A 15,218-nucleotide genomic window follows, 5' to 3' on the forward strand; every position below is an offset into this window, starting at 1 on the left:
TTTACCATGTTTACTATGGTAACGTTAATGTTTAGCGTGCATAGCCTTTTACATCTCTTATAAATATTTCTGCCTTTTTTATTGATTGTAATCCACATCGGATTGAGTTATTTCAAACACTCGCTGCTGACTAAGAGTGAGTTTTGATCTCAACTTATTTTAAAAAGTCTTTAATGCTGGTGCTGTTATCTTTCTGAAATGATCCGCAGTGCTGAGCTCTCTAGACGCAGAGAAACTCCGCCTTTGGTCATAACCCCTTCTCTAGCCCCAGCTGGCCCGCTTTGGCCCAAGGTTTTCGTCGGGCCAAAAAACCTGGCCGTTGGTCCCGAGGAAGCCCTGACGAGGCACGATCAAGCCCCGGAAGTGACTGTGGAAAAACGCCACTGGCCCTGGCACGCACTAGCACGCCCAGTTTAAGCTCGACAGTGGAAATGCGGCTAATGTGTACACGGCTTGCAAGAACTCCATTCTGACAGGAAAACTGAGCTTCTCTAGGTAAAATTGCTTGTGTAATTGCTTATAGTTTTGTGTCTTAAAAAACATTTGTCTTAGGACACAAGGGCAAAGGTTGACACCAATGTGTGATTCATATTTTCCAAAACCTTTCCTACTTAGCTTATACTATTCTAAACAATATCTGAAACTTTGTATTATGAGCACTTATTGTGTTTATTTGCCTCTTTATAAATCGCTTGGTATATTCCTAATTTTTAAGTAGCTTTGGACCAAAGAATCTGCAAAATAATGTAAATATGTACATAGGTTAGCAATGAAAAAACAGTAGCAAGTCTTATGTGAATGGCCCTTCATCATGCACATATTTTAGCCAAACACTGCACTCTGAAAGATCAAATAGGTTTATGCAATGTTCTCTGATCGTGTGTGATGAGCAGATGTCAAAACCTCAGCAGGATTTTCCTACTCCATAATGCCCTGGAAGTGGTTCATTAGCCCACTCTACATTTGGCTCCTCATGGCTTGGTTTTCAACATTTTGCATTTGCTTTTAAAATGCATAGTATAGAGTACCTATGTGTTGTGGTTTTCATGCTTAATTTCTGGGCCCTATGGCAAAGACATTGCACATGAAAACCCAGTCTGCGAATCCATTCTGAGAGAGTAACAGAGAGAGAGAGGTGTTTTTTTTTTTTTTTTGCAAATTCAGGATGCATTATGCTTTCAAATGATAATATCTGTATAATACATTAGAAAAGTGACTTCTGTATCAAATGTTTGCGAGTAAATCTTTTGAAATGTCTATCTATCTATCTATCTATCTATCTATCTATCTATCTATCTATCTATCTATGTGTATAAATACATACTGTAATACAGCAATAAAACAATAATAAATGAGAATATTACTATGTCACTCTAAGAAAACAAACAAACAAACAAAAACTAGGTCCTAAAACTATATATATATATATATATATATTAGTTTTTTTAATATTAATCTTAATTCTTATATGTCATTCTCTCTCTCTTTTTTCTCTCTCTCTCTCCAGCTAATGATACACAGGGCAACTTTTTGAGCAATGTTGCCATCAACGGGCAGCCAGGTGAGACATAGAGCCATGACCGATCAAAAGTATCCAGATAGAAATTGGTTACCCATTTTCAATGGAAAAGTGCCCAATCAACATTGCTCAAAAAAATTGCCTGACAAAATTGCTCAAAAAGTTGCACATGTAGCCTTTGTCTCTCTCTCTCTCTCTCTCTCTCTCTCTAGCATACTATGCTCTCTGACTTTGCACACAGTGTAGAAAGAAAATGATTGCTGTGAATATCTGCGGTCGTGCAGATGTCTTGAGGAGATCCCGAGAATTGGAGGTACACATCTTCAGGCACAGGAAAAACCCTGTAAAACCCAAAGAATGTTGCTCGTAATACAAGACAGTTCAGAATATATTAAATAAGAGAATAAACTTGATAATTCTTGAGGTCTACTGTAATACACATCTTTGATTCCAGAAATGAACACAGGAGTTGTTTTTTCAGTTTTTCTATCCCCTTTCCAGATGTGTAGAGGTGGACACACACTGATGGACTAGTGTGGCAGTTCCATATACATGTTTGAGGGCAGGGACCAGGGCCAATCCCATCTCAAAGGCCTTGAACAGCTGTCAATCACCCTTATAAGGGCAAGTGCATGTGTTTTTGTCCAGATTCAGATATTGTGTAATTGTGCCATCACATGTACACACGCTGTACTTGCGCTCTGTGTATGTGTGTCTGTGTGAATCTGTATGCTTGTGTGTGTGGGTAAGGGGAAGATCTTAACGGCTGCTATTCTTGATGGCTTCCTTGGCAGCTACAATCAGTGGAGTCAAGCTGGAAAGGGGCTTGGCAATCTTCAGGAACGAGTGCTGTAAAGAGAAATAATACATTTACGAAACTTTCATTTTTATATACATTTTTATCTCAACATTCCTTTAAACATTAAGGTTTTGCATTGTCATTACAATCTTCCTCGCAAATCCAGACTACATTTTTTTTTTTCAGTCTGGGTAGACTGTGTGTTTCCTTAATTCATTATACATAACATCAGTGTAATGTCCTTATTTGTAATTTGTTATATTTGTTATATTATCCATGTGTTATTGTTCTAAATTCCCTATGTGTGTTTATAGTGGAAGGACTATTATTATGAATGTGTGCCGCTAGTTTATGTGAGTTCCGCTATTCCGGTTTCACTTTCATTTTCAATAGCTGATTGCTCCACCATTTTCATCAGGTGTTAATGTGCGTGATTGAATGTAAGTTTATTTAATCATTCCTGATTATAGGTCAGCTATGTTTATTTCGTTGTTGTGTTTAAATATTCAGCTTGTGTAATCGAACCTTGCATTGTTTATAATGTTGTTATATTTAAGATATACCGTGATTCAAATATGTATGCTCACTACCGTTAATCCTCTCATGTTGATTAATGTATACTGTGACAGTAGCAAGTTGTTAGTTCCATTACATGTCTGTTATTCACATTTAGCAGATGTAAACTGATGTTTGTTTATTCTGTTTATTTCAGAAAGACCACATTTAACACTTTGTGGCCATAATTTGTACAATATCCAGTCTGATTGGAGTAATGTTGTGCCATCTGCTGTGAACCTAAAATACTTCAGATAAAGAGTTGAACAGTGCCCTGTCTCCTGTCACACTTCTTACCGGAGTCCCGTGGTGGATTAGCATCAACACCCCTACCGATCTATTAGTCCCGTTCATTTTGGTCCTTCGAGCCGGATGCTATATTCACTTCGGTGATATGGAGCAACAGAGCCTGCTTCATTCCCCTGATACGACACACGGTGTTCGCACTCAGGCGAGAGCACGTCAGCTTTCCACACGTCTGCAAGCTTATGATGTAGCCTTGCCGAAGTCTCTCATACCAGACCCTGTTCTTCACGAAAGTTCATACCACCTACCAAGGATGGATTCTCCAGCAGCGCAGTTCGACCTCAGTGGACAGGCCGAGCCAGTCTCGACTGTGGAGCAGCTGCCCATGGGTGATCTATCGATCTATGGAGAAGTTTCCACTATGAGTCATCAGTTGGATGTTGAGAGATCTGTCAGTTATCTTAGCTCTTCAGTAGCTCCTCCAGGGTATCACAGCCCATCGGAGTGTGATTCATTCAGCAGTGGTGCTGCATCACCCACGTTCCAGGTAGATGTACAAGCCCAAACTATTTCACCACCTGTAGTCAGACCGAAGGCTACTGCAGTCTCATCTGTCCCGCTTCCGCATTTAGGCCAGTCATTTCAAGCTCAGACAGCCCACATTGATATTTCTCAGCAGTCAGTTTTGTGGCACGTAACACAAGACACCCTTCCTGCTGCATATGGTACTACTTCGACATACCATGGTGCTCCCCCCTTATCTGCACCACATGTAATGCCACAGCAGGGGGCTCTGTTCAGTACAGCATATTCTACATGTCAGCTTACCTCATCACTGCCACATACTGTTACCTCAGTGAAGCTGCCTTTGACCACTACAACGTATAGGCCTTTAGTGCCCCCTGTATATCAGTTACAGGCTCACATGCCGAGCCAAGCCACACGGCAGTCGTTTGCTGTCTCTGACCCATATCGCCCTCCTCTACAGACCGTTGGGTATCACCCTGCTCAGCCTCCCGTTCACACTCCTGTGCAGCCTGGGTATCCCCCTTCAGTGGTTCGCCAGCCACCACCTCCTTTTCCGGTTGACCAGCCTCTGCCACAGGGCCACAGGGACGAGAGCTCTCTTGTACAGGGCATGTCGACAGATTACTCAGTAAGTTGCCCAAACACTACCGAGACAGCTTTATAGAGCATTTACAATTGCGAGGCCGATTGCACACTGACAGCCTCAATCCATATAACCTGCATGACCTTGCTGACTGGTTGAAGGTCAAGGCGGAAGCACAGCGTTTATCTACCAAGATGGTGCAGCGCTACCAGACAGAGAGAGTACAGGTCTCACGTAAGGACCGCCAGTCTGTACCCAAGCCCTAAACTCAATCCACTGCAGTCTATCATGGAAGTGAACAGCCCATGGAAGCTAGCACAGGGCAGTCTGTCCATACCAATGCTGCTAATTCTCAGTCATCGGCCAGGACACTAAAGCGTTTATGTCTGTTCTGTAAGAGTCAGGATCATTACCTGTCACAGTGTAGCAAAATCACTGAGTGCTCACCTAATCAGATTCTGAAGTGGATAAAGGATGGGAAAAGATGCTGGAAATGTGCGCGCACAAGTCATAAATGGGAGGAATGTACTTTGAAGAAGCCCTGCAGGGACTGTGGTAATATACATCTCGGAGTGCTGCATTCCATTGCCCAGGATGGTCCTAACAGTGTGCTGCTGACAACCTCTCATGAGCGTGCATATCTTACTTCTCCTAGTTTGACAGGGCGTGTGTACTTGAAAGTAGTTCCAGTGCTTCTGTGGAGAGGCAAGAGGTCTATTTCAACTTACGCTATCTTGGATGATGGGGCTCAGCGGAGTATCATCCTTCCTGCAGCAGTCCAGCAGCTTAGTATTGAGGGAAGAGAGGAGATTATGGCCCTTCGCACCATCCGACATGATATCACAGAATTGAAGGGGCAGTCAATTGACTTGCTGCTTTCCCCACAGTCAAGGCCAGAGGAGAAGCACAGCCTTACAGGTATCTTCACCGCGCCTCTCCTCACACTTACCGAGCAAACCTACACCATCAAGAGGCTCCAGCGATGTTATCACCATCTCAGAGGGATCCCCATTCCATCTTTCGCTAGGGTCCAACCCTTAATTTTAATTGGGTCTGATTATCCTACATTGATTACCCCAAAGGAGCCCATCAGATTGGGACCAGCGGGCGGACCAGTTGCTGTACGCACGCAGCTCGGTTGGGTCCTCCAGGGACCAGATGGATTGCTCCCACATCAGATACCTTCATCACAGTGTTTGTTCACTTCTCTTACACCACTGCGAGATCCTGTCTATCAGCATGTTGAACGGCTCTGGCAGCTCGATGTCCTTCCATCTCGCAGTGAGAAAGTGATAACTCGGTCTAAACAGTATCAAATGGCTGCAGACATGTTGGAGACCAAGACGCGACGAGTAGAAGTTGATGGAGTCCGGCGCTACGCTACTCCACTACTTCGCGCGTCAAACGCTCCACTGCTGAAGGGGACTATGGAATCCGTTTTGTCCAGCCTCAGGAACACAGAGAAACACCTGAGTAGAGACCCTGAGAGGGCTAAGGTGTACGAAGCTGAAATACAGAAGCTCCTTGAATCAGGGTATGTTGTCAGGGTACCATCAGAAGGCCAGCAGGTAGACGAGGAGTCGTGGTTCATACCACAACACCTTGTGCAGCATAACGGCAAATACAGGTTGGTCTTCAATTGTTCCTTTGCCTACCAAGGTATGTCTCTTAACCAGCAGTTGCTTCCAGGTCCTACCCTTGGTGCCTCACTGCTAGGAGTACTTCTGCGGTTCCGGCAGTACGCAGTCGCCATCAGTGGGGATATACGTGGTATGTTCCACCAAGTGAGACTCCTGCCAGAGGATAGACCCCTTCTGAGGTTTATTTGGAGGAACATGCGCAGAAAGGACCCGCCGGACATCTATGAATGGCAAGTCTTGCCTTTCGGGACGACCTGCAGCCCCTGCGGCGCCACCTTCGCGCTGCAGATGCACGTTCGCTGCCAGCAGTTCGGGAATGAGGAAGTGTTGCAGTCCATAGAGCAGAGCTTCTACGTGGACAACTGCCTACAGAGCCTTCCCACTGCCGTAGGAAGCCAAGCGACTAATTGACAAGATGAGGCCTCTCTTAGCCTCTGGGGACTTTGAAATCAGACAGTGGGCCACTAATATCCCTTCTGTTGTCCAGCACCTCCCATCTAAGGCTCGTTCAGATAGCATTGAATTGTGGTTACGTCAAAATCATTCAGACCCATTGGAGCCGGCTCTTGGCTTGATGTGGCACTGCCTAGAAGACAGCCTGGGTTACAGGCATCGTACACTAGCAGAGGATCATCCGACCATGAGGTATATTTATAAGGTCTTGGCAACGCAATATGACCCTCTAGGATTCTCCATTCCTTTCACCACCCGAGCCAAGGTTCTCATTCAGAGACTCTGGACCAAACCGAGGGATTGGGATGATCCGAATCTTCCTGCAGACCTGCTGGAGAAGTGGAACGTATGGGAGAAGGAGCTGCCTGATCTCTGTAAGCTCAAGCTTCCATGGTGCTATCTTCCTGCCGACTTTGATGTGGAGAAATCAAAATTAAGCCTTCATGTGTTTGGCGACGCATCTGAGGTTGCTTATGGGTCAGTGGCTTATCTCCGTGCAGAGCAGTACGGTAAGATCCACACCACCTTTGTCATGGCTCGCTCTAAGGTAGCCCCCAAGCGTCAACTGTCGATGCCACGTCTCGAGCTGTGTGCAGCATTGATTAGCGCTCAGCTTGCACAGTTTCTCAAACAGGAGCTAACCATTGCCATAGAGACAGTGACATTATGGACTGACTCGACTACAGTGCTCACCTGGATCCAGTCTGAGTCCTGTAGATACAAGGTGTTCGTCGGGACAAGGGTGGCAGAAATACAAGAGTTGACTGAGCTCCACTCTTGGCGATACGTTGACTCCTCGAATAACCCGGCGGACGATATTACCAGAGGGAGGATGCTCAAGGAGATGGCGAACTCTGACATGTGGAGTCGAGGCCCAAGATTCCTCCGTGAACCGCCAGACCGTTGGCCAGTCAAGCCCCTTGTAGAGGTCAGAGAGGATACCTCAGAAACAAGGAAAGCCGTATTCTGTGGATTAGTCACGAACGATCGAAATCCAGACATGCTTGATGCATCTCAGTATACCTCTTGGAGTGCCTTAGTCGACGCGACCTACCGGTCCCTCCATGGGGCGGCCGCCCAAGATACTAGTAAAGCATCCTTAGAATATAGACGTGCAGAAGCTCTCAACTTGAGTCAATGTCAGGAGGAATCCTTCCCAGCGGAATTCAAGGCTTTAAAATCAGGGAACCAGGTGCCCACAGCCAGCCGTCTGAACACGCTTGCACCCGAGTTCGACCCTGAGTTCTGTCTAATTCGTGTGGGAGGTAGGCTACGGCGATTGGATGGCTTCAGCAAAACCGAGATACACCCAGTGGTTCTAGATCCCCATCATCAGGTGACAAAACTCATTGTTAAGGACTTTGATGAGCGTCTACTCCATCCAGGACCTGATAGGGTTTTCGCAGAGCTATGTCGCCATTTCTGGATCCTAAGGGGCAGGCAAGCCATCAAACGACACCAGAGAGAGTGTGTAGAATGTCAGAAGTGGAGAGCTAAGCCGACTCTACCTATTATGGCTGACTTACCCTCAGCTCGCCTACGATTGTACCAACCCCCCTTCTTCTCTACTGGAGTCGACTGCTTCGGGCCATTCATGGTTAAGATTGGCCGTCGGACGGAGAAGCGATGGGGCGTCATCTTCAAGTGCCTGACAACCAGATGCATTCACCTTGACCTGCTTAGCAGCATCGACACTGATGCATTCTTACTGGCATTAAGGCGCTTCATAGCACGTAGAGGAACCCCATCTGAGATCATATCAGATCAGGGAACTAACTTCTGATGAGCCGAGACCGAACTAAGAGAAGCTTTCAAGGAGATGGAGCCCAGACTGCAGGAGCAGCTGGCTAGCTATCAGATAACTTTTAGGATGAATCCTCCCGCCGCACCCCACTTCGGAGGTGCATGGGAAAGGGAGATCCGATCTGTAAAGTCTGCACTACGAGTAGTCATCGGGAGTCAGTCTGTGCCTGAAGATGTCCTTCAGACTGTACTGATTGAAGTAGAGGGTATCCTGAACAGCAAGCCCCTGGGATACGTTTCATCCGACGTGGCAGACCTGGATCCAATTACCCCAAATATGCTTCTCATGGGGCGGCGAGATGCCTCGCTTCCCCAGGTGGTCTACACCCCTGAGCCCTTGTCCAAGCGTCGTTGGCGTCATTCCCAGACTATCATCGATCATTTCTGGTCTTACTTTACACGACACTACCTACCGGGTCTCCAGACTCGCCAGAAATGGCAGCGGGTAACTCAAGATCTAGCTGAGAACATGGTGGTCATGATAATCGACCCGCAGCTCCCCAGAACCCAATGGCCAATTGGTCGGGTGGTCAAACTGATACCCAGTGCTGATGGACACGTTAGGTCAGCTCAAGTACAGGTCAATGATCGCATATACCTACGACCTGTGGCCAAACTTGTCAGACTTCCGGCACTTCCGGACGGAGGTGAAGCGGACTCCAACGACTAGGGAATTTATCATTAGACATATTAGCTATGCTAATCTGGGGGCGGCTGTTCTAAATTCCCTATGCGTGTTTATAGTGGAAGGACTATTATTATGAATGTGTGCCGCTAGTTTATGTGAGTTCCGCTATTCCGGTTTCACTTTCATTTTCAATAGCTGATTGCTCCGCCATTTTCATCAGGTGTTAATGTGCGTGATTGAATATAAGTTTATTTAATCATTCCTGATTATAGGTCAGCTATGTTTATTTCGTTGTTGTGTTTAAATATTCAGCTTGTGTAATCGAACCTTGCATTGTTTATAATGTTGTTATATTTAAGATATACCGTGATTCAAATATGTATGCTCACTACCGTTAATCCTCTCATGTTGATTAATGTATACTGTGACAGTAGCAAGTTGTTGGTTCCATTACATGTCTGTTATTCACATTTAGCAGATGTAAACTGATGTTTGTTTATTCTGTTTATTTCAGAAAGACCACATTTAACACTTTGTGGCCATAATTTGTACAATATCCAGTCTGATTGGAGTAATGTTGTGCCATCTGCTGTGAACCTAAAATACTTCAGATAAAGAGTTGAACAGTGCCCTGTCTCCTGTCACACTTCTTACCGGAGTCCCGTGGTGGATTAGCATCAACACCCCTACCGATCTATTAGTCCCGTTCAGTTATATTATGTGTTATACTATGCATTTACATTTCTTCTATGCAATATAATTACAGGACCTATATTGCCTGCATAGTAACAGGGCCGCTGCTGGCCAAATGGGTGCCCCTAAGCAGGATTGTATTCTTGTGCCCCCTTTCCTCAAATGTGATGATGAAAAAAAAAAACCACCTACTATGCGGTGAAAATAAAACTTTAATCAAATAAAAAAGTAAATAAATAAATTGTATTAATTACAAATTACAATTGTAGCTCTCGACACTTACCTATGGCTATAACTTAATTATGACTCTAATTTATTTTATAGTCTCAAGCATTCAGAAATCATGCAAAAGGAAATTAAGCAGTTTTACTATGATAAAACCATGGTTTATTTTTGTAAGGGTTGTGATACTCATGTTTTTTGTTGAAGAAATTATAAAGGCTGTGTCATCTATAGCAAAAAGGTGGCCAAAAATTAAAGATTAAGTGAATATTTTAATTAAATGTTTGGTCAGTAGCCTAAAAAAGGATTTGATTGTCCAGTAAGTGTAACAGCAGCAATTATATGGCATTTGGCTCCGTTTGCAGGCATTTGTAATAACATGTACATAAATTGTTTATTTTGTATTTGCTTACATTATGTATTTTAACCGTGTTATTATTAACCAATCATTATTCCCTCATTGTTTTTTAAAATAATACATTTTAAGTCATTTATAGCCTATTAATGGCTAAGGTTTGTTTTTATAGCAACAATAACAACAAAAATATATTACAGTATATTAATACTTCTTTGTAAATAATTTTTTGAAGTAAAAAAACCATGGTTAATTTGCAGTTACTATGGCTACAAGAACGATGATTTGTGGTGTTATTGTTAAAACCATGGGTCATTTTCGTAAGGGAACCTGAAAAAAATAAAATAAAATAAATAAAAAACCTTCCCCGGGAATGTGCCTGAAAGTGAACAACGGGCCTTGTTTTTACCTACATGATTTATAATTTCTTTTAATATATATTAAAAATGAATAAGGTGTGCATTGTAGCTGGCACCTAAATGAACACATTACAATTGTTTTTATGACTGTAAGTCATTCTCCTCAAATGCTACTGATGTTAGAAAAGTGTATACCAATATCGCATGTAACTATAGAGACGGTCCCTAAATTTGAGGCTCTCAAACGTCCAACGTCAAGCCAACTTTATGCCTGTTTTTTTTTTTCTTTAGTTTTCTCTTCTCTGCGCTGGATTGCTGATGTACTTTACCCGGGCATAGATGTCTATCCATCAATTATGAACAGTCAGCTGCAAACATGAGGTGCAAGCGGTTCATGAGCGCGGATGAGAGAATGGCACATGTTTTTTTTTTTTTTTGAGCAACTGGGATGGTGCCCCCCACTGGGATTTGGTGCCCTACGCAGACTGCGTACTCTGCGTATAGGGAGCGACGGCACTGGTGAGCAGTCGCGATCTCTCCGTGCTTTTAAAGTAGAAATTATTAATCTTTGCTCCTGGATTAAATTTTGTCAAAAGTTATCAATCATTCAGAATAGATCCACACCTGACCGATGAAAATCCTTCTAGAAATGTTATTGGTTGTAAGTGAAATGCACCAGAAAGTCTTTAAAAAAAGATGGAACTTTAATTTCTTTACCATGTAAATTTATGCTAGAAATGTTTTGGAATGGGATATTTGTCTGATTTGTACATATAAATATCCTAGTCTGTCTTCTGCATCACTACATTTTACAGTCATTACAGGTCAAAGCCATCTGACGTTCCATTTATCTACAAAAATAGTACTAATATACTGTATATGGCTCTTAAATCTTTGCTTGTAAAAATTCAGTGTGGTCATATTTCGAATACCTCAAACTGAATGGAGGTAATTTGTTTTATCATTTTATTACTGACTGTGTACTTGTCTTTTTTTTTTAAATTCAATTCAGTTTGAAATCAAATGTGAAATCAAGCTTCCTTGTGTGGTAAGTTACACTATTTTAACAACACAAATACACAGAATGAGCAAATGTTTAAGATGTAGATTTTCGTAATGGTAATTGGGGGCATAATATTTATATGTGTAAATAAAAGACTATGTAAAATCTATTCATCATATAACGTGAATATGTTTAAAAGACTTGGATTAAACCAATTTTAATGCTTGAAATAATGAGTGCCTTGAAAAAATGGATGGACAAAATATATATATCTGCAGGTATATGTCAGTATACAGTATGTGATAGTTTTGCCAATGGTATTGAAAATAATTGTACATCATGAAATAAAAAATAGCCCTACTTGTTTTTTTAGTGCACAGTACTAGTCTTGTAGCAAATAGTTAAACCATGCAAGTCAATACACTGGGAAAAAAAAATTCTGCCGTCGCTTCCGGCTCTGGAATGGCGTTCTTGCTCTGATGAAGTCAGTTTGATGGCTTGGGAGAATCCTCTCGTTAAGTATGATGTAAGGATTGCTGTTTCCGGGTCCAAGCCTCTACTCATTTCACTTGAGAATACGATATCAGCAACCATTTATTAACACTATTTCATTGATATTCCGTATTTAAGCTAAGCATAATTTGCTGTGCACTCTACAGTATCCATGCTCACAGTGTTTCATACACTACTATTTTAGCTGAATCAGTTTGTTGTTTTTTGGGGGTGGCTGGCAGACCATTAGGTCCCAGAAGTGGTGAAGGATGATGTCAGACGTAACAAGCAGATATTCTTAATGGGGTCCTATTATGCTTTTTCGCTTTTTGAATTTTAGTCGGTGTGTAGTGTGTATGTTTGGGCATAACAAAGATCTACAATGTTACAAATCTCAAAGTCCACTCCAAAGGGAGATATTTCATTTTTTTAAAATCCCTTTTCTAGAACTACAATAAACAGCTTTTTTGGACTACAGCGTTGTTTTCCAAAACAATATCAAATTGATATGGCAATATTGATGCCATCCTTCATAGGGAACTTACTCCTTTGGCAAGGGGTGGGCAGTACTGAAACACCGTCTGCGATGTTCGCCAATCACAACACACTGGGACAGCTAACCAATCACAACACATTTTGTTTTTTTGGAGGCAGGTCTTCATTACACCCAGAACTAATTGAGACATTTGTGCCAAGCTGGAGATAAAGGTATTGTAATAATGAAAATTATGTCAAAAATAATGTGTTTTTCAAACAACCAAGCATGAGAGCATGTTCTAGTTACACCCCCAAAACAAATTCAAGACATTGTAAAAGAGCATAATAGGACCCGTTTAACCATTCCTGTATTATGACAACTAATTAACATACTTTGTCAATAAGATAAAAGTGGGTTTTGTTCAAAGTTGCTATTATCCATCCACATAGATTTTTGATATGAATATTTTTTGGTAATTAAATATCGCCAGCTAAAAAGTAATAAGTAACTTGTACTCTGAGTATTTTTTGAGAGGAGTACTTTTTACTTTTACTTAAGTGCTGTTTTGACAGCAGTACTTTTACTTGTAATTGAGTATTATTTCATCAGATAAGGAACGAAAGATTGACTCGTTCTTGAGTCAAGAACCGGTTGCATTGGTTTTCGGATCACCAGTAGTTCTTTCGGACAGTTTGATTCAATAAACCGGTTGAAGAAAATGGTTCACTGGCTCTTTTGCGCTTGAAGTAATGACGTCATTGATGATGATTGCCATTGATTCAAGCCTTCGGTTTACCCGCGCTCATATTAGCACAGAATCAGTTCAGAATCAATCATCAAAAGAATCAGTTCGGTTCAGACGCGCTGTGTATCAGTCTGCTTCATTTCACTAAGTGTCAGTCTCGGTTCTCGAATCGGATGCGTCCAACAAAAAACGATTCTTGACTCGAGAATGAGTCAATCTTTCGTTCGTTATCTGGCTCGGCTCGGTGTTCATCTTCAGTTGAACAGTTTGAGTAAATGAATTACTCCAGGATATTGGTTTGTTTTAACTCAGAGGGAGTATCAACCACATTAAAAAAGTTAGCAGCATAAGTGATTTGTGGATTAATGTTTATTGGAGACACGAACCGTTTAAAACAATTCAGTTCGATTTGGTGAACTGGTTCGAGAATATTCCGTTACATTGAGTGATTCGTTCGTAAACCGGATATCACTAAACTGCAGTTTACACAACAGACACGGAAGAGAAGACAATGCTGAATAAAGTCGTAGTTTTTGCTATTTTTGGACCAAAATGTATTTTCGATGCTTCAAAAAATTCTAACTGACCCTCTGATGTCACATGGACTACTTTTGAAGATGTTTTTATTACTTTTCTAACCATGGACAGTATACCGTACACACACTTTCAATGGATGGGCAGAAAGCTTTCTGACTAGATCTAAAATATCTTAAACTGTGTTCCGAAGATGAACGGAGGTCTTATGGGTTTGGAACGACATGAGGGTGAGTCATTAATGACATAATTTTCATTTTTCTATGAACTAACCCTTTAAATAAAAAATTGCAGTACTCTTTCCACCACTGGTTACGTCTTTATTGGGACAGAACTTGATGGATTTTATTTAACATGACTCCGTGAATTGGTCTCTATTTCTTAGAGCCAAGCTGCGTAAACTACATATAAAGCATTCATGTAATGCAGCGGTTCTCAATTCCAGTCATTGTGCCCCCTAGCTCTTGATATTTTGCACGTCTCTTTTTGTTAATGCACCTGATTCAGATAACCAGCTCATCAGAAGTGAGCTCCGTTTATGGACTGTGTTCCCATTGACATGTTCCGTACTCCCTGAGCAGATGAAATCTGTTGAAGTTTACTTCACTTCAGAACCTTTATTCACAGATTTACGCTGCGCAAAGTCTTCACACATGGACACGCCTGACATCCTCTATAAATAAATACAATTTAAATTCACGTCTCGCACACTTCAATTTACTTTAAATGGAACATATAGGCCTACGTTCACTTCGGAATCATGACAGAATATCCAGGGATGTCCACTTCTCAGTGCACTTACGTTCAAATAAAACAAAAAAAGTCTGAAGCGATAAGAGAAACTTACAAAATGTGCAGACAGACTCGGCGCCAGACACAAATTCATGGATGGCCATTTTATTTTTTCTGGAGGGCCAAAATAAGATCAACCTCAATGCAATGCATAATATCATTAATTATGAATTAAATGGACAAAAAACTAGGCAGAACTGACGTACCTCTCCATTGACGCAATACAATGAAGGAGTTGTAAAGATTTGACCTAGCCTACTGGAACAGTCTAAACACACATCGCAGGGCTCAACAGCAATGCTTGTCCGCTTATCAAGGACAAGTGGATTTTTTAACAGGCCAAGTGAAAGAGAATTTTACTTGCGCGACCGGAGAAGTAGCCTAGCCTGATTAAAACGCCAATAACAATCACCAAAAAGCGATAATGATTCTGCATCCTTTAGTCTCAATGGCGACCGAAAGTGCATAATGTAATTAATATTAAGTGACTTACATTTAAGATGCAATATTGACTGTTTTTGTTGTTTCAGAAGCGAAAATAGTTCAAAGATCACAGCAGAATCATAACGGGTCAGTCTCAATGCAACTCAACCATGTTTTCCTTACTGAATGATTCAGTGTTTTGAATGAATCGGTTGATTCAAAGATTCAATGATCCATTCATAGACAACTGCCTCATTCTTGACAAATCATCAGTTTGAACGAATCATTTGAATGAATGACTTGAATGACCTGCTTAAAATAAAATAGGCTTAGCCAACTAATCACATTAGTAGAGCGGTAGTCGACAT

General features: G+C 41.8%; 1 protein-coding gene across 3 annotated transcripts in view; it reads right to left on the reverse strand.

The window, feature by feature from the left end:
• Window positions 1-1,493: 1,493 nt before the first annotated feature.
• LOC132133182 (serine/threonine-protein kinase PAK 3) overlaps window positions 1,494-15,218 on the reverse strand; it is a 352,144-nt gene continuing 338,419 nt past the window's right edge. For all 3 annotated transcript variants that reach the window (XM_059545952.1, XM_059545943.1, XM_059545934.1), the window contains one exon: window positions 1,494-2,368. In XM_059545952.1, the coding sequence (XP_059401935.1) occupies window positions 2,279-2,368 (90 nt within the window). In that variant the 3' untranslated portion in view covers window positions 1,494-2,278. The remainder of the gene's footprint in view (window positions 2,369-15,218) is intronic.

Source organism: Carassius carassius, chromosome 4 (assembly GCF_963082965.1).
Source record: "Carassius carassius chromosome 4, fCarCar2.1, whole genome shotgun sequence".
Taxonomy (NCBI): domain Eukaryota; kingdom Metazoa; phylum Chordata; class Actinopteri; order Cypriniformes; family Cyprinidae; genus Carassius; species Carassius carassius.